General features: G+C 35.1%; 1 protein-coding gene and 1 pseudogene across 1 annotated transcript in view; one reads left to right on the top strand and one right to left on the bottom strand.

The window, feature by feature from the left end:
* Positions 1-25,914, bottom strand: part of AMMECR1 (AMMECR nuclear protein 1) — a 143,953-nt gene that overhangs the window by 71,298 nt on the left and 46,741 nt on the right. The window contains exon 2 of the mRNA XM_077146555.1: positions 16,142-16,252. Within this exon, the coding sequence (XP_077002670.1) occupies positions 16,142-16,252 (111 nt within the window). The remainder of the gene's footprint in view (positions 1-16,141; positions 16,253-25,914) is intronic.
* Positions 12,238-13,515, top strand: LOC143670928 (large ribosomal subunit protein uL3 pseudogene; annotated as a pseudogene).

Here is a 25,914-nt window from a genome sequence, read left to right as displayed (position 1 = left end):
CTGATTCTTGAAGGATGAGTAGGAGTTGACTGGGAGGAGATGGAGAGAGGCATGGTTGGCATACAGAGCATATTCAAAGCCAGAGACATGAACAAATATATTTTGGGGAAGCCATGAATAATTGTGTAGGGCTGGAGTGAGGTTAGGATCACACTGTAAAGGGCCTCACATGCCATGCTTCTTAAGAAGTACAGGCTTGCCCAGAGTTCTTTTAAACAGGAAAGGGACATAGATCTATGTCACAAAGTTAACTCTAGTGACTGATAGAGAATGGTTTCGAGAGGAAGCAGGGAAACCAGTGAGGCACAATGAGAACCTAGATTAAGACAGTGGCAGTGATGCTGGAGAGGAGGAGATGGATTAAAGAGATATTAGGAAATGCTGACTGATAACATCATGCTTGATGGTCAGTTTTATGTATACGTATATTATTTTTTAAGGATTACATAAACAGAAATGGATGGTGACCAATTACAGGGTAACTGATTTATTTTCTGATGTTCTCCTCATTTATGAAAACCCCCGCTAATCCGCATGTGTCCAAGATAAAAGAACAACTGAAACTGATATAAAAATATCTTAAATCTCATTTCATTCAGCTATTCTCATGACTTAATTTCTTCCTCTAGCAGAAATATAAATATTTACTAAGTACCAAGTATGTGTCAGGTAGATTAGCATTATACCCATTTTACAGATGAGGACACCAAGATAGGGGAGGTTAAGTAATTTGCCTAAGGTCACAAAGCTAAGAATTGGGGGATCCAGGACTAGAACCCAGACATTGCTGGCTCAAAAGCCCATGCTCTTTCTATAACATCATACTGCCTCTGTACTTAAAAAACAAATGCCAAAATATTTTTAAAATAAAATTTAAAAAGTAAATATCACTGTTATAAAAATGACTACATTATTGTAAGTCTACTTTTGTGACTATTTGAAAATGTCCATAATAAAATTTTTCAAAAGAAATGTAATATCAAAATACTCAAATACACACACACAAAATGCATTCTATATGCACTCAATGAAACCTACCATAAGAAATCATCCACAAAAAAGACCAGAAAATTTCAAATGTAGGTAAAGTAATAAGATATAAGTTCATATTTTAAAATAAGTTCATATTTTAAAATTAAATAGTACAAAAGGTGGCGAAAATGAGACTTTTATTCATTCAACTATCATTTCCTGAGTGCCTACCATGCACCAGTCACTGTTCTAGGCCTTGGGAAGTACTAGACGTGACCCTGGCCTCACAGAACTTACATTCTATTTAGGGAAGACTGACACATATATAAGTCAATTTAATAGAAAGGCAGGTGTGATAAGTCCTATGGAGGAAACCAAGGGTGAAATGTGGGCTATACTATTTTATATAGGGTGATAATGCTAAAGAATCATTTGAGTAGAGACTTAAGGAAGTAAAGGAACAAGCTACACAGATATCAGGGAGAAAACTGTCCCATGCAGAGAGAATGACAAGTGCAAAGACCTTGAGGAGAGACCATGTTTAATGTATCTATAAGAAAACAAGGAGGCAAGGAGGCCAGAGTGGCGAAGGTCAAGAGATCAAAGGAAGGGGGTTGGGGAATGAGGGATAAGCAGGGGCAGGCAGAACACAGTGGCCTTAAAGGACATTAGCTTTTACTCTGAGAGAAATATAAGCTTTGTAAGGACTTTGACTTTGACTTGAAGTGAGATGTGTAGACACATGAGGGCTTCTTGTCTCAAATATAAAGATTAATAACTGAGAAATTCAGTCACATCAGTGGTGTATGTGTTTGCCCATTTTGGCTAATAGGCTAAGGTGGCTGCTCTGAGCAATAAAGAGGAAGATGCAACAGCATGGAAAGGCATATATTCTTAGACAACAGGCATATAACTTAGAGCTGATACATGAGACACAGAAGCATTTCAATAAACTACAGATGACAATTTTAAAATGTAGCCTTTTACAGTATGTTGAATAAAATGTCAGAAACAAAAAGACAAATATTATCATGCCTCACTCATATGAACTAACTATAATATACAAACTTGGAGAGTTGAAGTCAAGAGCATGGGTTATCAAGTTGGGGCCTATTGTAAGGGTCCTAGGGTATAAGCTCCTAGAGCAGTCACATCTATTCTGGAGTTGTAACTGTTATTTCTAAATTCTGAGATACTGAGCTATGTACGTACAACCTGGTTGTTCCCTGAAACTTCAGGTATCTATGGCTCAGAGTTAGAGCCCTGAAGCTATGAAAGTCAGCATTACCCCATATTGCAACTGTTAAAAATGTTGAAAAAGTGATTAGAGTTCAAATAGAGATATGAATGAAGCTGATCTGGGCAGGACTAAGGTAAATCAAAATATAGGGTAAGGATGATATGATCTATATTTTCAAACTTCAACTTCTGTGTGAGACCAAAGGAAGAGATGTTTATTTGGTGCAAAATTTATATTTTTGTTAGCACAATGTCTAATTTAAGTTGTATGGCCAGTTTATTCAGACATTATAATTATACAGAATCTTGAATAGGGCATAAGATCTTGTTGGTTTGTACAAGTCAGTGTGATGCCCAATACATCCCAGAGTAATTTAGGCAGAGAATTAAAAACTATTTGCAAAGTCCCCTTGGGGGGGGGGGGGCTGGGGAGAAAGGAGGAAATATTCAACTTCCCCACCTGGGGAATTCCTGATATTCTTGCAAGCATTTCAGACAAACAATTTAACAGGCTGAGCCCTCAATCTTGGGGATCGCGCCTATGAAGTTTGTTATCATCTGAGCCCCTTGTTATCAGCTGCCTAGGGCTGTGATATGGAGCAAAGGAGAAGCTAAGCCTACTTATAATTATGCCTAAGAGTCATCCCCAGAAAACCACTTTTGTTGCTCAGATGTGGCCTCTCTCTCTGAGCCAACTCTGCAAATGAACTCACTGCCATCCTCCCTATGTGGGTCATGAGTCCCAGGGGTGTAAATCTCCCCAACAACATGGGACATGACTTCCATTTTGACCAAAAGGGGTAAGAGAGAAACGAGACAAAATAAAATTTCAGTGGCTGAGAGATTTCAAATAGAGTCGAGAGATTATCCTGGAAGTTATTCTTATGCAATGTATAGATACCCCTTTTTAGTTTATGGTTAATTGGAAAAGCTAGTGGCAAGTACCTGAAACTGTTGAACTGTGTTCCAGTAGCCCTGATTCTCGAAGATAATATAACTATACAGCTTTTACAATGTGACCGTGTAATTGTGAAAACCTTGTGGCTGATGCTTCCTTTATCCAGAGTATGGACAGATGAATAAAAAAAAATAAGGACCAGAAAATAAAATAAAATAAATAATGAAGGGTAAGGGGTTAAAAATAAAATGGGTAGATTACAATACTGTGGTCATGAGAGGGAGGGGTAAGGAGTATGAGATGCATGAGCTTTTTCTTTTTTCTTTTTATTTCTTTTTCTGGAGTAATGCAAATATTCTAAAAATGATCATGGTGATGAACACAACTATGTGATGATATTGTGAGCCACTGATTGTATATATTTAGATGGATAAATATAAATATATATATTTAGATTTAGATTGTATATTTCATGTATGGTACATGAAAATATCTCAATAAAATATTTTTTAATGCAGGCTTTTAAAACATATACTTTTTTTTACATGGGCAGGCACCAGGAATCGAACCTGGTCTCCAGCATGGCAGGCAAGAACTCTGTAAAAAATATACTTTTAAAAGGGGTTAAATTTTTTAACGTGCTTACAAACCTTGTGATCTTTCTAGTACTGACATACATCACGATGCTTCAGCTGAAATCCAGTTTTATCTGAGATAACTCCCCTTCCTAACCACTACTTTTTATTAGAGGTAGAAACTCAGTAAAGTGGGATTAATAAACCATTTCTCCAGGCTGCTCTGAGGCCAGGTGTCAAATCAGAAATTTCCCCTTTTGTCCATAATATTTCAGGCCTGTTGAAACCCAACCTGTGTTCTCAGTTCCACTTCCACTCCAAAGAGCTTTTGTTCTATGATCACATTGGTTCTCTTCAGAGAGCATATAAAATAATTATTAATAATTTATTATTAATTTAGCATTATTAATAATTCGTGATATGCTAAGTTTTGAGTATTCAAAAGGGAGCATGTTTCACATGCTGAGATGATGCTGAAACTGAGTTGGGTTTTGATTCCTCCAAGTGCTCTTATCTGAGCCCCTTGTTATCAACTGCCTAGGGTATAGTCTGTGATATGGAGCAAAACAAAACTAACCCAAATAGGGATTGAACCTATGACTTCATGAGCAGTATAAACCTAATCAGCAGTGTACAGTTGTTTACTGCTTCTCATACACAACAGAGCTCCACCCATTTAAAAGACTTTATAGTTACTTTTCCAGATCTAGGTAAGCAAGTCAATCCCCCTTAGCTATGGAGAACAAAAGGTCACCTTAGAAGAATGGCTTTGATTAAAAACAGTCTGAAGAACTTAAAAGAGATGCTCTTTCCTCCCATCCTCAGTGAAGTGGCAACAGTTGGAACCTTTTAAATCAGCTTTGCGGATTATATAAAGCAGTCATGAAAGTGGCTAGGTATGGTAACAGGAAGTCGAGTTCTGGGCAATCTCTTTAATTAAAACTTCTGAAGAATACACTTTATGGCTTTTTCTAATCTTTCTCCACTAGGAAGGACACAAAAGTTGGCATTTCAAGGTAGAAATTTTAAAATGAGAGCTAAAAGTGGGATAACCACATACTAATCTTATTTGAATAGTGAAGGCTATTTGTGGAATAACTAATTTTGTAGGCTGAAATACAATTAAGTTAATAAAAATGAGTCTCCTGAATATGAGACCAATGGTAAATCTGTACTTTACAAATCGAAATTTACTAATTTCTTCACTTTTAAATATTAAAGATACTGAAAATCACACTGCATATTTCATGTTAACAATAATTAAGAACTTCATTCTCAATGAAATGTATTAAATACTGTTTTCCATCTTAAAAATTCAGTACCTATAAAATTCGTATCCCAATGAACTTTCTAAAAAGTTATCTTCTGTCCATGTCTATTCTATTTGTCATATAGTATGGTTTTTTTTTCTTTTGTTAGCAGAAAGCAGCTCAGATAATGTAGCTCTTTAGGACAAGATTTTATATTGAATATTTGTCCTTTATTTAAAAACTGAGAAAGAATATTAAAAATCTGTAACAATTTCTATGAAAAATATATTGATAATGGAAGATAAAGAGCTAACAGTAACTATTTATAGTCTTTAAAGAACAGCAAATTATTCTCAATAATGAAAAAGAAATCTTTTCTAAAGGTTCCTATTTTGGATATATACATTTGAGGCAGGTTAAAGTTTGAGAAAAGAGCAAAGATGGCAGAGGAGAGCTTTGTTCATTTGCCTTTTAAGGAAATCCTTTTAAAAGTATTTTTTCATGCTCATAAAACAATACTTAAAATCTTAATATTAAACTGCACAGAAACCTCAACATTCAATTATTTTAAAGTCCTTAAATTACTAGTAAAATTGTTTCCTGGAAATGGTAAACGCAGATTAGTTATATGATATCGTGGACAAGAATAGTCGCCTTAAACATATCAATATATTGGTGTAATCTTCTTAGTCTTCGGGAACACTAAGTTACCCGTCTTATTGTTCATTCAGGTCTGAGTGACTCAAATATTTTTAACACTTACAAGGGGACTCAATATTTATTTTGTAAATGGACAAAAATATATTTTTAAATATCTGTAATTTTAGATCATATTCAACATAAGAATGATTTCATATGATATTTGGGCTCTAATTTATCTTTATACCTTCAGTCTGTCATTTGAAAAAATAAACAGTATCACAGGCAATGATTCTCAGAAAAGGAAGGAGATATCAGTTTATATACTGAAACAAAATAGGAATTAATTGTAATGGGATAGGAAATAAGGGGAATCTAAAGTATTAACTTTTAATTTTCTTCATTTGTCAGGCATTAGGGTTATTAACCAACTTCATCCTAGCTACTGTTCTAGCTAGTGTGTGTTTGTTTGTCTATGTGTGTGAGTGTATAAGTATATTATATTTCTGAGATTTTACTTCTTTCCCATAGCAAGGTCGTTTTCCATCTTCAAAATATGTCTTACTAAACTCTCAAAAATATCCAAGACCTTGTATGTGGTCATTTTGATACTAACGATTTATCTATATTCTAATATTTTTTACTTTCTTTGCCCATATGTTTAAAAATAAACAAAAAAAGTAGTATAAAGAATTTTGCTTTTACCGAAAAGTGAACTAGGGATGTGCCAAATGAAATAATTTCATAAATGGCTTTAAATACACCGCTGCTTTTAATACATTGTAGAATATGTTTATCCAGTACCACCTTCTCTAGCTCTTGGGCAAAAATCACTTTCTACCTAGGACTATAATTATTTATATAACTTCTTATCTCTTCTACTATATTTTAATAAGGTAAAATTTAGACCAGATTTACAGGATGAACTGGTTAAGCAAGCATGACTAAAAGGAGAAAGAGCAGTCTCCTAAGAGCAAAGGGGTAGAGTTAGCTTTATAGACAGATGTAAGAATAGGATCAATTTCTTTTGGTTTGCTCCATCCCTATCAAACTTAAGAGCCCTGACACTGCAAAAACCCATTTTCAACTTCTCTCACACCTTCTCCTTTTCACAGATGGCCTTTCCTGCCATTGGCATTGGGCCTTGGTTCTCTTAATGGAGGAGCAGGGGGATTTGAAAACTCTATAATCTGAGAGAATCTGATATACTCCGTACACTTAATTTCTGTGACAATAGGTGCTATATGAATTCAGACAATTCTCTATAATTCAGGAGTCATTACCCATAACTGGGAATGGTTCTTGCTCTTTAGTTCTTTTCACATTCTGCTGGCCATTTTTTGGCTACATCTTGCACACAGAGATGAACACAACCACAAGATGATGAAGGAGTACATTCAGCTAGCAGCTAAAATAATGATTCCAGATTACTGCAGATTATATTTAGCCATACTATCCTATGGATAATTTTTAATAAAGAGCATATAATAACCCAGATTCCACACTTTACCTTAAATTAAATGATCATAAGATCTGACAAACATTTAATTTCTCATTTGGTATTTTATGCACTGAAACTACCAAATCAGATATAAATTTGGGGACTCAGGCTATCTTGCCCTTTTGTAAAAAAGCAATAAAATATAGGTGTATAAATTAAGCTAATCAATTCTGCCTAGCGTTCTTGATATATTTATTTCTCCAAAAAGCCTTCTTTAGGCAAGAGTTTTGCGACAGACACTTGCCAAAAATAGTCTGGCCTTAGCATCTCTAGAATGAGCTTCTATGACAATGTGTACAGTCAGAAGTGACTCATGTACAGCTTTTCTTTTCATAAGAAAAATCAATTTGGGTGATGCTACCATGAGAAATAATATTAAATGAGAGAGAGAAAACTTGTTGAAACTGATTATTCAGAACGAGCCAAGTATAGTTACCTAAATTAAGTATAAGAATTACCACAAAATAGCCCACAGTCTACCCTGGGTGGGGGTGGGAGATGTAATTATACTGCTTGCAAAGTTTTAAAACTCATACTGCTTTAGAAAAATACCACATTACAAGACTAAAATATGCAAACAAATTTGGTTTACAATGAATCTGGTCAAACATAAGTATCCAATCTAGCTAAAACCGTTGAAAATAATAAAGTAGTTTTGTTAGCTATTTTCAGTATCTCAAAAGCCTATTAGAAAGTGAACATTTCTAATCTACAATCTCTCCCTCTCCCTCTGCCTCACATCACTCACTCATACAAACACACAGAACAAAACAAAACTCCAAAACAAAACAAAACATATCCTTCTATGTGGCCATCCTGTTCACTAGAAAGGAATAAACCTCAGTTGCTAATTACTCTGAATTAAGCAGCACAAAAGTAGCATAGTTCAGAATCAAGCACCAGTCACTGCCTGCACCTGCATAATTATTTCACTGCCAAAAGGTCTAAGTTCAACAAAGTAAACAAGAAAAAAAGAGAGTCTTTTAAATGTGTTGATAGACCACATTCCTGTCTTAATAAGAAGAACACGGCTATTAATCATTTATATATTCTAGAAAAATTACCACCAACTTGAAATTTACAAAAAGAAATAGGCTTGTGCTTCACTGGACAATTTGTTAGTCAAAATATTAAGGAATCCTTCTTGAGATGTTTGTGTTCTTCTATTAGCCTAAATTCTCTTCTATATAAAAAAGTATGCTAAGTATTAATTACGTCTGCTTTCCACCATGTAAAAGCCATAAATGTAAGTAACTCAGGAACTCTCAGAAATTCTTCTTCAACTGAGACAAAGAATACCTCTAGTATGACGTCTTAGACACAAACAGTAATTTGAGGAGTTTAGTACTTCACAATCAATTTGGGTGATGCTACCATGAGAAATAATATTAAATGAGAGAAAACTTGTTGAAACTGATTATTCAGAACGAGCCAAGTATAGTTACCTGAATTAAGTATAAGAATTACCACAAAATAATTTGGTAAGTATAAGAATTACCAAAAATTATTCTATCAATAATTCTGAGCTCTCCTGTCATGCTTATTTGCTATAATCTTTCCTGCTTTTACCCGAGTTTCCAAGGACAGAGAAAGAATAATCTATTTAATAATTCCACACTGAAATTCTTGCAAATATTTTATGCTAAATACATAGAAGCTGTGAATTTTTACAATTGGGAGGAAATCTTCAGCCTATTTATAAGGTTTTATTCCAATCTAATTTTTTTTTAACTTCAGTTAGAAGAACATGCAACTTCACTATGACAAAACTATTTTAATTTTAAAACAGTGTGCTAATGAATAAAGACTTAATGCCAGGAGAGGCATTTCATTTAAAAAGTAGTTGGTCATTTTAAATTTTAGGTTTTAGAAATTAAGGGGTCAAAAAAAGCTAGATCATTGTTTCATATAAAATGATCTGCTTTTTAAAAGAAGAAAGGGTATAGCTGGATAACACTCTGAAAATATAAAAACAGTCTAACTCATCGTGGAAGCTGACACTGAATAATCAGATATTCTAATTTTTTTCTTTTTAAAAATACACCTGAAAAAAAAAAATACACCTGTACCTTTAATTTTACTGTTTGTTTTTTGTTTTGCTTTCTTCTTCCCTTTTATCTCCAAACTCTAAGTTCATTGATCTCTTGTATATCTTTTATGATTTATGAGGTTTTGAGATTGGAATACCAGAATTCAAATATCACCAACTGTTTGTTGTGACATTATTGCATTCTTCTCTACGTCTAGTCCCTTAGTCACATACAGCCAAAGAATACAATTTCATATCATACAGTTGTATATTTTTGTAATAGGAATTATCCTTTTACACAGTATTAATCCAAGTCAATCTTTGTTCAGACTAGTCTTAAGAACCTTGGTTATATCATTTCTATAAATACATCTAAAGATTTTCTGGAATTTCAAATAAAGGTCCAAAATTTTGGTTTTAACACCTAACTAGAATTTTGGAAGAACTGTTGGTCAATGATATATAAAGTATTATAGTAACTTGCTTTGAAATTTATTATTTTCATAATAAAGCTGCAAAACATATATTCTCCATAATCTGCATTGTACATATATAAAACACAGAATGATCATTCAAAGCATATGCTTAACTTCAATTCTTATGTACTAGTGAAATTTTAAAAATTACTAGACATGTCATGAGATAACGAATATACTCATTTCCAAATTATCAACTTCTAAACTTACTGCCCATCAGAAAAATTTATCTACCTATCTATTTATTTATTTGAAAAGTTGTGGGTTTACAAAACAATCATGCATAAAATACAGGATTCCCATATAACATCCTATTATTAACACCTTACACTGGTGTGGTACATTTGTTACAACTGATGAAAGCACATTTTTATAATTGTACAATTAACTGTAGTCCATGGTTTAACTTAGGGTTCACTGTTTGTGTAGTACAGTTCCATGGATTTTAAAGATTGTTATTTATTCTTGGTGAACTTCCCCTTTTATTAATATTTACTGTCCTTTGTCTCTTATAACAGTTTTGCATCTAAAGTCTATTTTGTCTGATTTTAACATAGCTACCCTAGTTCTTTTTTGGTTGCTGTTTGTATGGAATATCTTTTTCCAGTCTTTCACTTTCAACCTATTTGAGTACTTGGGTCTAAGGTGAGTCTCTTGTTGACAACATATAGATGGATCATATTGATTTTTTTATCGAATCTGCCAATCAGTGTCTTTTGATTGGGTAGTTTAATCCATTAACATTCAATGTTGTTATTGTAAAGGCAGCACTTCAATCATTTTATCTTTTGTTTTTTATATGTCATATCTTATTTTTGCCTCTCTTTTTACTCTTTTAGTTACCCTTACTGATAATCTTCATTTCTACACTCTCCTCCAAGCCTCCGTCTCCTGTCTTTTCCTTTCAGCATGCATAATTCCCTTTAGTATTTTTTGTAGGGCAAGTCTCTTGTTGATGAACTCAGTTTCAGTTTATCTGTGAATATTTAAAATTCTTCTCATTTGTGAAGGACTGTTTCTAAAGAATTCTTGGCTGGCAGTTTTCTTTCTTTCAGTATCTTAAATATATCATACCACTGCCTTCTCACCTGATTTTCTGATGAATATTTGGGACTCAGTGAGCATCACTTGTATGTGATTAATCTCTTTTGCATGTGATGAATCTCTTTTTCTCTTGCTACTCTCAGAATTCTCTTTTTATCTTTGGCATTTGACATTATGATTCCTTTGTGTCTTAGAGTAGGTCTATTCGGATTTATTCTGTCTGGAGTATGTTACATTCCTTGGATATGTATATTCAAGTGTTTCACAAGAGTTGGGAAATTTTCGATCATTATTTCCTCAAATATTCTTTCTGCCCCTTTTCCCTTCTCTTCTACTTCTGGGACACCCACTAACATGTATGATTGTGAGCTTTGTGCTGTCATTCAATTCCCTAAGACACTGCTCAAGTTTTCTCCTTTCTTTTCTCTCACTGTTCTTCTGTCTGTATGATTTCAGATGTCTTGTCTTCTAATTCACTAATTCTTTTGTCTGCTTGTTCAAATCTGCTGTTGCGTGCTTCTAGTGTATTTTTTAATCTCATATATTATGACTTTCATTCCTAGAAGATCTGTTATTTTTCCTTGCATGCTTTCAAATTATTCTTTATACTCATCCAGTGTCTTCTTAATGTCCTTTATTTCTTTTGCCATATTTTCCTTCATCTCCTTGAATTGATTTAGGAGATTTATTTGTACATCTTTGATTAGCTGTTCCAAATTCTGTGCCTCCTCCAACTTTTTAATTTGTTCCTTTGACTGGACCATACGTTCCCGTTTCTTAGTGTGGCTTGTAAATTTTTGTCCATGTCTAAGCATCTGCTTATCTTGATATGTTTATACTGATGGTCAGCTTCTCTCTCACCTAGTGTTTTCCTATTGATTAGCTTTTGCTAAGACTCTTCTTTGACATTTGGTTCAACTTATTCTAGATCTTTAGAATTGTTTAAGTGATCAAAACATGGCTTGGGGCTCACAAAAGGGGGCAGAGACCAGTTCCAAAGGGTTCTTGGAGAGGGTAAGGAAAGACACAAAAAGCCTTTTTATTTTTCTGCCTCCTCTAAACTGCACTTTACTGGCCTGCCCAGCAGACGGCGCTTTTCTGCAGACCTTTCCCTGCAGTTCTAAGGAGGGAGTGTATTTTTTCAACCTCCACCAGGCAGTGTTGAAACAATGGCTGGGGATCCCTGCTCCAGGCAGGCTGGAACCATGATTCAGAGCCAGAACCCAGCAGCCCAAATTCATCAATCAGAAGTCATACTCCACACTTCAATGTGTCCCCCCAACCCATTCTCAGGGAGGAAAACCTTCACACCCCTTTCTGTCTGTGGCAGACAGACATCAATTGTATCCAAGGCAAGCCTCAAGGGTGGGGATGGGTACTGGCCACTGCCATGGGAGCGATTTACTCAGTTTTTGCTGCAGCTTCTCAGTCTCCCCATCCTACACTTCCCTGGATATTGAACAGTGCTGGCTTGATCTCCAGAGCCCCAGAACCATTGATTCAGATAGTTTCCACCTGTCCACTAGCTGTTTTTATAGGAGAAGCATGTTCTGTATCTTCCTCTCTGCCATCTTCCCTGGAAGCTCCAAGTTTCCTTATTTTTAAAATGTGTATGTTCCTCTCTACTGCCAGAACTCAGCGACGGGATGTCCCACAGGAGAGTTCCCTGCTCCCAGACATAGATCCCTAGGCTTCTTGCCTCAGAAACATAGCAGCTGACACCATAGAAAGGTACAGAGTTTCCCCAAGGATGACTCTTCCAAACCTGTCCATCTCACCACCTTCCTGGACTATAAGACCAGCAATACCCATACTGTGTGGAAAGTCGATAGGCCAGGATCCAAGGTAAACAAGAAAAAAGTTGTGCAGGCAGTGACCATCATGGAGATACCACCCATGATGGTCATAGGCATTGTGGGCTATGTGGAAACCCCTCACGGCCTCTGTACCTTCAAGACCATCTTTGCTGAGCACATCAGTGATGAGTGCAAAAGGTGCTTCTATAAGAACTAGCATAAATCTAAGAAGGCCTTCACCAAGTAATGTAAAAAGTGGGAGGATGATGATGGCAAGAAGCAGCTGGAGAAGGACTTCAGCTGAAGTACTGCCAGGTCATCCATATCATTGCACACACCCAGATCGGTCTGCTTCCTCTGCACCAGAAGAAAGCCCACCTGATGGAGATCCAGGTGATGGAGGCACTATGGCTGAGAAACTGGACTGGGCCCATGCGAGGCTGGAGGAGCACATGCCTGTGAGCAAGTGTTCGGACAGAATAAGATCATCAATGTTATAGGGGTGACCAAATGCAAGGGCTTCAAAGGTGTCACCAGCTGCTGGCACACCAAAAAGATGCTTTGCAAGACCCACCGAGGGCTGTGCAAGGTTGCCTGTATTGGGGTGTGGCATCCTGCCCATGTGGCCTTTTCTGTGGCTTGGGCTGGACAGAAAGACTATCACTACCACACTGAAATCAACAAGATGATTGACAAGATTGGCCAGGGCTACCTCATCAAGGACAGCAAACTGACGAAAAACAACGCCTCCACAGATTATGGCCTGTCTGACGAGAGCATCAACCCCCTGTGTGGCTTTGTCCATTTCAGTGAGGTGACCAATGACTTTGTCATGCTGAAAGGCTGTGTGGTGGGGACCAAGAAGCAGATGCTCACCCTTCACAAGTCCTTGCTGGTCCAGATCAAGTATGAGGCCCTCAAGAAGACTGACCTCAAGTTCATCGACACCACCTTCAAGTTTGGCCATGGCTCCTTCCAGACCATGGAAGAGAAGAAGGTGTTCATTGAACCACTTAAAAAAGACCAAATTGCAAAGGAAGAAGGAACTTAATGTTAGGAACAGATTGTGCAACTGGTGGGGTCTCAATAAAAAATGATTTACGAAAAAAAAATGTGTTATGTTAATAGCTAAGAGCTGTTGTAAGGACTATGCATATAAAGCTCCTCAAAGTATCTGTCATAGTAAATTCTCAATAAATGGTGGCTATTAATAATCATAAAATGTCAAAATGATAAGCACACTATTGGACTGAAAAACATTATTTTACCACCTTTTAAAATGATTTCTTACAGGGCGGGCCATGATGGCTCAGTGGCAGAGTTCTCGCCTGCCATGCCAGAGACCCGGGTTCGATTCCCGGTGCCTGCCCATGCAAAAAAAAAGATTCCTTACAGTTTTTTGATTCTAAAATGAATCCAGAGGAAAAAAAGTAATTGTATATTTTAAGACCTGTTTTTTGTTGTTGTTCAGCACTTCCAAACACTTGATTCTTATTATCATACTAAGCAAAAGAAATTAACCCAAACAAAAATCAGAAGTAAAACCAAGTTATGTGTGTATGCTCTCACATAGCATACAGACACATCACTGATCTGCTATGCACAATTTGGGGAAGCTGTATGGAAATATGGGAAAAAAGTTGAAAAGTAAACAGGAAGAGCCATGGCTAAAATGATGAAAACAAGGTATACAAATGGAGGCAAATTTCCATGTTCAACTATTTGAACAATCCATTCAGAATCATATTATTGCCAGAAAAATATACTGTAATTTTCTGATAATTACCCTAAAAGACAGATCCATAAGTCCAGAAAAGTTGGATATTCTCATCTCTTCTCATCAATGCAGGCAAAATAATTTCACATTTACTTTAAAAAGAAACATCAGTTTGCTACTCCAGTTACCACTACTAAAGATTTCTACAAGTATATAATATTTGATAATTTCTGTCACAGTTTTACTATAAAGTACAAAGGGTTTTCACTATCAACACCATTTCCCCAAATATAAAGTAAAATTGAGACTTTATAACAGACTTGTGTTTCTGGAACTGTACTCCTGGGAACACTTACTTCACAAGACACTGGAGTAGGAAGATAAAATGATTACATAATCAAGTAAGTTGTAGCCTTGGGGCAATTCACAACAGTATTAACATAAAAGGTTCTGAGAAGTCCTGCAGTGAGAAGAGCTGTTTAAATTTGTTTAGGCAGTGTTTCCCCAACTTATTTGTCCATAGAATCCCTTTTTCATGCAAAGCCAAGGAACCAGTGTTCCCATAACATTTCTTTGGATATGTACAGTAAATTGCTTTTGATTAGTTATTAAAATTGTAATTTCATATGCACCTGCCTCAAAAAGATAGTCACTGGGAGAATTTGCCCAAATCCTGCAATAAGCCCACTATATTTCATGTCAGAAGATAAAATATTTAACATGCAGAGACTAGCACTTACACTATCTTTAACAAATTGTAGTTATTTCAAGAATATGTATTTTGACCACCTTACTGCCTATATATTATTTAATTACATTCAGACATCCAGTTCGTAATACCTGTGAAAAGCTAAGAATGAATGTGACCCTTTAAACCATTACTTTACTTTCCAGGCTTCACTGTAAGCTAAGAAAACTCTGCAGCTCTGAGCTACTACACACCTTTAAATGAGTATTTTAACCTCAGTTATCAGCATTTACTAAGAATCATGAACCTACATTATGCCATTCTACAGTAAAATAATGAATGTTCCACGTTGATCCTGAAGCAAAGTCATGATTGGTTATTATTTCATCCCCCTAACATTCCTATTCTGTATATAGAACAAAACAGTGTTAATTACTACTTCATCTGTTAAGAATATTAAGGGTAAGCAACTTGCCCCAAGTACCAGTGGTCAGCAGGAACCAATTTCTTGTTGGACAGACTCTGTACATATTGCAACTATAGAAACTGTATCAGATAATCACCCTAAAATATGAACAAAAACAGGAAATTCCTTTACTAATAGCTTATTATTTAAGGAATTTTCTTCTTTTGAAATAATTTTGGAACACAATTTGCTTGAATTCTAAGCTTGTATAACAACAAAAAAATCAGATGGAGTGCTAGATAGCTTTTCTTGGTGAGTTCAGAAATTAATAACTGAGTCTCAATGACTCTAATGAGACATTCATTACTTTGTCATTGTGTGAGGTGAAACAACATAAGTATGCTACGATTAATTCTGGGTGGAGTGCAAATGTGAACGATTATGCTGCCAGGATATAGCATCACATTCTTCCTAGGTTCTCCCTTCAACTTCAAAAGTACATAAAAGTATAACATATTGTGTGAGATGAAAGGAGACAAGAACTATTTTTAACATTCCTATTAGGGAAGATTCAAGGATGGTAATTATGAAAAGTAAATGTAAATTTGTTAACCCATGGTCATTTGGTCACTGATTTTCAAGTTATACGAAATAAGGTAGCCCCTTTTGGAAATAAATACAATTCAAAACATCTATAGGAGAATACATGTAATAATGGTATTCTATATTATGATAATATCTATGAATAACATTTTACTTATAAATTGTCAAAGAAAAGGAAAAACATATGATATTAAAGGAGTCAAGAATGCTGACATTTCAGTAAAGAAAAAGGAGTTAAAGTATCAGATTCAAGTTTCATAAACTTCTTTTTTAACGTAGAAGCAGAAGTAACAAAAATGGATCTTCACCTGGTAAGTGTGTACTCCCTGAGTCCTGAATGCAAATTCATGGCAGAAAAAGTACCTATGCATCCACGCAATCTTTTGTCTCGACCGATCTTCCATGTTACAAACAGTGGGCTGTAATGGAAGATAAAAATATGGTTAAGTCAATTCAAACAAGTTATTTATTGAATACTCACTATTTACAAAGTTAGGTGTCTTAGGGAAAGATGAAAAGGCCCTCAAAGGAGCTCAGTGTCCAGTTCAGCAAGATTGCATTTAGCTATAATTAGAGCTATATTTTATTGAGTGTATCCTATATTCTAGGCACCACAATAAATGTTTTAAATTACTTATTTCAATCCTCCTCGACAACTCTTGGAGGCTACTATTTCTATCATCCCTGTTTTACAGATGAGGTAGTCATACAGTAAATGCATAATGTGAAGTAGGTATTCAAACTTGGGCAATCTTGACTATAGTCTTAGGCATGGTCTACTGCCTGATTCCTCATTTAAACCTTAAGTTACTAAGTGATTCAGAAGTCCAATTTGAGAATCAGGGGGAAATCAATAAGTTCAACAAGCATAAATGGACAAAGCACTGTGAGAAGTATCATGGGAGATAAAAAGATGCCTAAAACACAGTCGTAGATCTCCAGGAGCCAGTACAGGAGGCAGGCATGTCACAGCTAACTATAATACCAGGTAAAGGAAATAAGTACTATAAACTATGCCCAAAGTGTCATAAATTAAGCTACTGGAACAGAAGGAAACTTCATAGAGTCTGATAATCTTCAGCTTGGCTTAGAAAAATGAGCACAGTTTGGAGAGTAACAACAAATATTAACAAAGTAATAATTTGAAACCAGGAAATTCATTTTAATTTTTGGTAGTTATTGCCTAGAAACACAATCTCTCAGGCATCAAAGATCAAGGTATAGATTATAATAAAATGGTATTAAAAAGGTAATATAGTTTTAAATGATCTTTAAGATAGTAGATGTTTAGATTCTGCAGCAAACCATGACATCCTCAATTAACAGTTAAGTCTAAACAATTCTTTTCTAATCAAAAGCAACTTTATACGTTAATTTTTAAAAATAGTTAATTTATACATTTTAGGACATTTTGTCAAAAAAAAAACCCTACAGTTGGAAATGGTTTGTGTTAACGTGAGTTTTACAGTATAATACATTACCACTTTCTAAAACTTAAAATTTTACGGCCATACCATATTGTCTGCATCCCTTGTAATGCAATTAGATAAGTTAGAGATCTTTCTTTTAAAAGATCCTCTAGTCAGTTATCAGCAGTTGGGTGAAAAGCTATCCCCCTTAAAGGCTTTAATCACCTACACTCATTTAAGTGATGCTGAGTTCTGACAGACAGCCCCAATGGCAGACAGGTTCCCAAATAAATAATCAATATAAACCACGAAGTAATACTAAGAGTTATCTTCTTCCCAGAGCCAAATGCCCAGTGGCGCTGAAAAAGATGACTAACATATTAGGCTAAATTGCTGTTAGTATTCAAATGCTGGACTACGTACACTGAAGGTATAGAAATATAAAGGAAAATGTGAAGGCCAGGTTTTCTGCTTTCTATATCATATGTGCTAAACATCTCATAACTTAAGACAAGATTTAATGCTCCAGTTGGGAAACTTTCTTTAGTTGCTCTTGACTAACAGTTGATCAAGACAAGAACTAAATGAGATTACTTTCTCACCACTTCTTTCATTACTCATACAAACACTAATACTCTAAAATTCGCACATTATCTTTAAAGATGAATTTCATCCCTCCCCCCATTTTTCACTTTGTAATTTGGTTGAGTCAATGTCAACAGCAATATTTATATGCAGTACAATATCAATTCTTTCCTATAACAACTCTTATAGAAAGTATCTCTGTGCAAGGCAAGTCCTTAAGCAGCATCAGAAGAAAATAAATTATACTGTAACATAAGTAATAACATGTCTTTTAAAATACTATGATGGCTTCTCAATAAAACAAAATTAAGTCATATATTCTCTTCTTTAATGTCTTGAGAGGAAAAACTTAAAGTATGCATTAATTCATTTCCTATCCAAAACACTAGAAATTTAGCCATTTAAAAGTACTTTACCTTCAATTCTCATTTATCCCACTAAAATATATATGTACATGACTCACTATAACCTTATCTGCTCAAAGTTTCAAATCTGAAAGGGTAAATAGAAAAAGAATACAAATTAAAACATTATACAATGAAATATGCTGTAGCACATCAAGCACATAATAGGGAGATGATTATATGCAGTTTCTTACAATGCTTCACCATTACTGATGAGGGAATGACTAATTCAGGGAGATAAGGCGCATAAGCTACATTTTACCAGACAGACTGGAGAGAAAAGGCACTCCATAACAAGCAAAGACAAGGATATGTAAAGTGTACAGCACATTCAGGGAACAGTGAGCAGTCCAATAGTCTTGATGACTTGTTATAGTCCTTTCCAGATTTAACATTCTACAAATTTTAGGTACTGCTGTACACATGTTTTCATGAGCCATCATAAGGGGTAGAACAGATGCAGAATCATCTCTACTCTCCCTATTCCTTATCTGCCCTAGGGGACATCCACTTTCAGGGTCAATATTGTAGGGAATTATCTATGTCAAAGATGGGAAGGAATACTACTTGACAACCCCACTGTGTTTAGAACAGAAAACGGAAGCTGGAAGAAATCAGACTTTGAGCAGGCAGAATAAAACTATTTCTTAAAAATCTGAGACTCTAATTTTCCATTTACAAATGTTCACCCAATGCCCTTTATAATAAAAAAATATGTACAACCAAAATACTTTAAAGGCCACATTTAATGGGGAAAAGGACCTGGAAAATTAAACATTTAAAGTGGATTGGAACAGAATAAAAATCACTGAGAGCAAGATATTGCATCTTGTATGCAATAACTACTTTGTACAGGGCAATAACTATGGGGACACTCAATATATATTATTTAAAAAATAACAACCAAAATTTTTCTTCTTCCAATACACAGAGGGAAGAAAGAATTTCATTCTTAAATTTGTTATTAAAACATGTATGCGTTCCCAAAAGGATGTAAGGCATCAGCATAATCAGAGACAGATCAACAAAGTGGAAAAAGGCTTTTGAGCCTGTTAAAAGGAGCTGCTCAATAACAAGGCAATAAGGAAAAGAGTTTATAGTAAGAAAAAGATCAAACGTTTTCAGAAAACACTTTTACCATATGGTCTGAAGCCACCTACATACATTGAAAAAATACTACAAACTGGAAAGGGGATAAAAATGAAATGAAATATTAACAGAAATGTTTATCTGAGGGTAACCAGACATAGCTTTTTAAGGAATTTTCCTACTTCTGAACATTTTGTACTGCTGTGTTCTGAGAAACCTTTGGAGAAGAGTAAACTCCCTCCATTTTTCCAAGTCTGTGGACAGGAACAGGAAGAAACCACCTAATCTAGCTGAATCTTTCCCTGCCAACTGTCAGATCAATAGTGGCAAATGTAGTTCTATGGAATTAGCAAGAGTAAAGAAATGCAGTGTAAATCTGAAGAGGATACTCCCCAGCCCAACTGGCTTGCAATTTCCCATGCCCCCATTATGAGGCTGTTCTATTGATCATTTATAGGCCAGAAAGGATTAGAAATATGTTTGTGAGAGATGGGTACAATCAGAGGAGAAAATGAAAAGTACTATATCTTCTGCCATACCAAGGTGAAAACAGAGGTTAAAAAAAAAAAGCCTTAGACATTTGCCCCCAACCCCTCTGCTCTTCTAAAACTGATATTATAATGTATTGGTAACATTAACAATATAATATCAACCATTGCCTATGTAATAATTTATTTTAACAGGAATAGTCATCAAGGTTATTATATATTGTAGGTAGATATAGGAAAAGATAAAAGCCCTGCAGCTTGGTTCTTTTCTTCTGCTATCAAATAGCAATTGCTCCTCAACAACCTAGCCCAACAATCCAACTGTATTACTCATAGCATCTAACTAAACACCACCACAATTCCCCAGGATCTAGAAGCTTAGAGGAAAACAGAAATGGTGGTGTTTTCCTTCCACCATCAGAACTTTTCACTTCCTATTTCAACACAAAGAAGTTATATATTTCATTTCCAAATCACATAAATTTCAGATTCAAATAATAAAAATGTACCCCCATATAGTTAAATCCCTAACAAAAACTTTTGTACATAGTTCAGAGTTTATGTAGTAATGTATCTAAGGTCACTAAACTAGAAAAGCCTTTGAGAGATCATCTATTTCTTCTTCATTTTACAGGTGGGAGGAATAAAAATAGCCACAAATGAGATCCAAGGAGACTATGCTCAAAGTCACCAAGCTAGTTTGTGGCAGAACCTGGCTTGGTCTCCAGATTTTCTTACTAACAGTTTAGTGAAGGCTTTTTTTTTTTTCTTCTTAAAAAAAACAAAAAACAATGTGAGTAGCAAACTTAGATCTTTTCTAGGAGACAAGAGAATAGGAAAATTCCATGAGTACTCTACAGTACCACACAGGCAAGCTTAAGCACAAATGTCTTCCTCCTACTCCTCCCAGGAGGGGAGAGAGAGATAGATTAGATTGGAAGACACCAAAACAAGTGAAGTGCTGAAACAGCCTACAAAGACCAGATCCAATTTACAGGCATCTACATTATTCCCAACAGCTTAAATCAGACATGCATTAGAAGCCCAAGCAAACCAGTTTATCTTCAAAGCCCTCCCAACACCCTTTCTGACCCACTCAGCCTGCTAGCTTTATTTTTTCCTGTTGCCCAGGTAGTCTTCATCAAACCTAGGTCTTCTATTTAATATCTAGAAATTTCTTCCAAATCAAAACTTCCATTTACCAGTGTTTAACAACTCAACTAGGTACAGAATGAATGAGGATTAACTCTTCCAGGAATAATTTGAAATTCAAATTGATGGAACACTGTGAAAGGAGAGGAATGGGGGAGGGGTGTAAACTGGTGGAAGAGGAGGGACAGGATGGAGAAGGTAATCTTCAGATGCATTTCACACTTTCTCATGGGCACCAATCTTTTACTGCAAAATTTAAAAATGTACTACATCATCACTCTGCCTTATATCATACTCCTTCCCCCAACTTTTGTAAATAGCCTGTACCCAATGAGGCTCAGTATAACAAGGAGATACTGCTAGGTAGACAGCATAGGACAGTAGAGGAGACCATAAATATCTGAGAATGGGAATTGGGAATTATCAATCATTCGGTGTTTTTCTTGGCTTGGTGTTCCAAGAAATCCTATCATTGTATTATATTCTCTTTTTTCCCCACTTTTACAGAGTTAATTTAACTGGCAAATGCTAAAGGAAGGGGAGCAGTCTAAAGTCTGACAGATGATTAGAAAGGTTGAAACTGTTTGGTTTTTTTTTTTTTTTGGTAAATCAAGGGTAATCACCGCTGAGGAACAGCCGGCCAAGTCACAAGCATACTTTAAGAGATTAGCTTGATTCTACCAATTCTGTAACTGAAAGAACCATTTCGTCCCCTTACGAAGACCAAATCAGTGATTTTCAGCAAACTCCTTTTTAAATTCAGTTTCAGACTTGAATCGTTGAAATAGTGAGAAAGACTCCTGGATAGGAAAAAAAAAGTTACTGTATTTGTACATATTTTCTTTTCTTAGTTTACCATGCTGTGGGCATTAAAATTAATATAGGGTAATTTTTAATTTTTTTAATTTTACTCTGAAATAATTTCAAACATGCAATACAGTCATAAAAGTAATACAATCCCCATGCAGAGAACTCCCAACATATCCCTACCCAGATACTCAGATGGTAACACTTTAAGGATGAAACAGCTGTGTTTTTTTCTGATAACAGGAACATACCACACACATATAAATAAAATTTAAAGGACAATTTGCTATAGATTTTCAAAATGAAATTCTATTTGGATTTCCTATTCTGAAACCATTTTTCCAAAGAGCTTTAAGATTTGAGACTCAGTCTTACTATGAAAATAATTGTTTTAATATAAAACAGTCCAGGGGGAAAAAAATGACCTTCTGATGATGTTTTAAGGTTCCTAAACTTGATATGAGCAAAACTAAGGAAAATAAAAGAACTAGATCCAGAGATTTTAGAATGATTACTAATGACACTGTCAATTCTTATTGTTATGCCTTTAAAAAACTTTTATAAAACTGTATTTTGGTATTTCCATCTGAATAGATGTATGTCACACATACAGGGAATTCATAACATTTTAAACAAAACAATGAAAATAACTAAGGTTTTTTTGTTTGTACCTGTACCTTAACCTCCCCAGCTAAAGACCTTTCTTTACCATCTTGTCCTCCCACAGAGCCCACTCAATTAGCAGAAATAGAGTAGGTAGGAAATGAATGTGCTGATTTAAACACTGATGTAAATAGAGCTATAAAGTTACCCAGCTTCTTCAAATTTTTTTTTTTTTTTTGGTAAATCAGATCTTTACCTCATCTCTCCCCATTCCAAGAAGATCTAATGTAATGTACCAGCCTAATAAGACCTGCAATAAAACTGATGCATTTGTTTTTCACATGCTTCCTGGATTTAGAAAGGTAACTGCTTTGATTTTAAGATATTTGTATTGAATTACTCCACTCACTTCAGTGGGCGAAAGGGGCTGGAAAGACAGCTCTGTAACAAGAATTCATCAGGCCTTTTCATTCTAGGGGGAAAACAAAAGGCAGGATCTAGGGACAAAATACTCCATTGAGTTCATATTTTGTATCAGGACGTTGACACTGCTTTTTGTTCCTTCCTCTTTCACCTCTCAGAAAACAGTTCAATCTCTCAAGAACCCTACTTTGAAATATTCAAGAGGTAAAGGATTTTTATAGATAGAATTGACACCCTTGCCTCCAAAGTACTTCTTTTTAAGAATCAACTTTATTAAAGTATAACTTATATACAATTAAAGCACTCATTTTAAGTGTAAGATTCAATGAATTTTGACAAATATATACATACATGTAGCCTAAATTACAATCAAGATATAAAACATTCCCATGACAAAAGAGTTCTCTCATGTCCCTTTATAGTCAATCCCTTGCCCACACTTCTGGCCCCTGGAAAATACTTATCGGCTGTCACTATAATTTCTAAAATTCTATATAAATGGAATAATATAGTGTACAATATTTTGTATTTGGCTTCTTTCACTTAGCATAATGCTTTTGATATTCATTAAGGGTTTGGGGGCCTTTTTATTGCTGAGTAATATTACATTGAATGGATATACCACAAATTGTTTATCCTTTCACCTTTGATGGATATTTGGGTTGCCTCTAGTTTGGGGCTATTATAAATAAAGCCATTACAATAATATTTGTATTTAAGTCTTTGTGTAAATATAGTTCATTTCTTTTGGGTAAATACCTATAAATGGAATTGCTGAGTCATAGGTAGGTTTTATGCTTAGCTGTTAAGAAACTGTCAGACTGTTTTTGAAAATGGCTGTACTATTTTTCATTATCACTAGTAAAATATGAGACTGACAGCTGCTCTACATCTCCATATTGTTTGTACAACAATACCACTTGGTATTGTCAGTCGTTTTCAACTTAGTGGTAGGGATATGCCATTGTGGGTTTAAATGATATTGCAGTGATAACTAAGGATGTTTAAGCAATCCTTCATGCACTTAAGGGTCATTTATAAATCTTATTCTGGGAAGTCTTTGTTCAACTCTTTCACCCATTTTTCAATGGATGGTTTGTCTTCTTTTTACTGAGTTGTAGGTATTTTCTATATATTGTAGATATCAATTCATTGTCACATATATATACTGCAATGCACTGCAAATATAATCACCCAGTCTATGCTTTGCCTTTTCATTTTCTTACTGGAATCTTTTTTTAAAGCAGTTTTATTGAGTTATATTCACATACCATACAATCCATCCAAGGTGTACAATCAATGTTTTTTAGTATAATCACAGAATTGTGCATTCATCACCACAATCAATTTTAGAACATTTCATGATTTTCTCCTGTTCACTCCCAGAGTTTTATAATTTTAGCTTTTACATTTAGAGTGATGATCCATCAAAAGTTAATTTTTGTATATAATGTAAGGTAAGGTTTATTTTATTATTTTTTGGTGATGGATTTTTGTTTATATGTATATAAGGGATACTGATCTGTTGTTTTCTTTTCCTGTAAAGTCCTTGTTGGTTTTGTTATCAGGGTGAGGCTGACCTGAGGTACATCTGAGGATTTTTAGGACTGATCAGGGAAAAGATTTAACCATGAGTTAGCAGTAGCATACAAGTAGCTTTATTTAGGTGGTGCATGGACAGGTTTGTATGAGAGAGGAAATCCCTCTCAGCAGGAAACTTTCCAGAGGCATCAATGTGAGGCCACACTCAGAAGGGAAGCAGTACAAGGGAACTCATGGGAGAGAAAAGAATCAGAGAAGGGGGTTTATGTGTCTAGGTGATGACATTCAGCAGCAAGGTGGAGAATCTCTATGTCAGAGAATCCCAAAGGGCAGCAGGGGTATGAGGCCTTTTTATAGCCCCAGGGTTTGTCTTCTCTTTGGCTAGCAGATATTGGATGTAGTTTTGCAGGCTATGCAAAGAAGACAGGCTTCAAATGGCTAAAAATATGCTTATTTGGGCCATAATGAAAACAACTGGATAGGTAAGAATTTGAGTTTGGCACCAGCAGGTTTTTGGGCTAATGGTCCTATCCTACTGTGAAGAACAAAATAAGGCCAACACACAGGGGCCATCTTTGGCCATCTTGCACTCACTTATATAACTCAGTCTCATAGAGTGAGTCTAGAAGAATTCTATCTTCTTCTAGTTTATAAAAGTTTGGTTTATATGTCCCTTAAATATTTGTTAAAATTTACCAGTGAAGTCATCAGAGCCTAGAGTTTTAATTATGCAAAGGTTTTTCATTGCAATTTTAATTTCTTTAATATATATAGGGATATTCAGATTTATCTAGTTCTTTTTTTTTTTGAATGCTGTATGACAGGATCACATTTCATTCTTTTTCCACCTGAATTTTCCATTATTGTACACCATTTGTTGAATTTTTTTGTTTGTTTTTGTTGGTTTCTTTTTTGGGGGAAAGTGCATGGGCTGGGAATCGAACCTGGGTCTCCCACACCACAGGCAAGAAATCTTCCACTGAACTACCCTTGAACCCACTGTCTAGTTCTTTTTAAATCAATTTTGTTAAAGTGTCTTTCAAAGAATTTTTCCATTTCATCCTGATTGTAGAATTTACTGGTATAAAGTTATTCTAAATATTCCCTTATTCCTTTAATGTCAGCAGGATCTGCAGTGATATTTATTCCTTCATTTCTGATATTGGTAATGTTTATTTTTTTCTCCGATGTTTGGTTTCATTGATTTTTCTCTACTACTTTTCCATTTTCTATTTTATCAAATTCTACTCTTCTATTATCTTATTCCTTTTACTCACTTGTGGTTTAATTCATTCCTTTTTCTAGCTTCTTAAGGAAAAAGCTTAGATTAGTGAGTTTAGTTCTTCTTTTGTAATATACAATTTTTTTTTTTTTTTTTTTTTTGGTGCATGGTCCGGGTATCACATGGAAGGTAAGCATTCTACCACAGAACCACCCAGACACTCCTAATATACACATTTTAACCTATAAATTTCCCTTTAAGTACTGTCCTAGATGCATCCCACAAATTTTAATATGTTGTATTTGCTTTTTCATTCAGTTCAAAATAGTTTCTGTTTTCCCCATGATCTATTTAGAA

Source organism: Tamandua tetradactyla, chromosome X, assembly GCF_023851605.1.
Source record: "Tamandua tetradactyla isolate mTamTet1 chromosome X, mTamTet1.pri, whole genome shotgun sequence".
Classification (NCBI taxonomy): Eukaryota; Metazoa; Chordata; class Mammalia; order Pilosa; family Myrmecophagidae; genus Tamandua; species Tamandua tetradactyla.
This window is presented reverse-complemented; position numbering and strand designations above follow the sequence as displayed.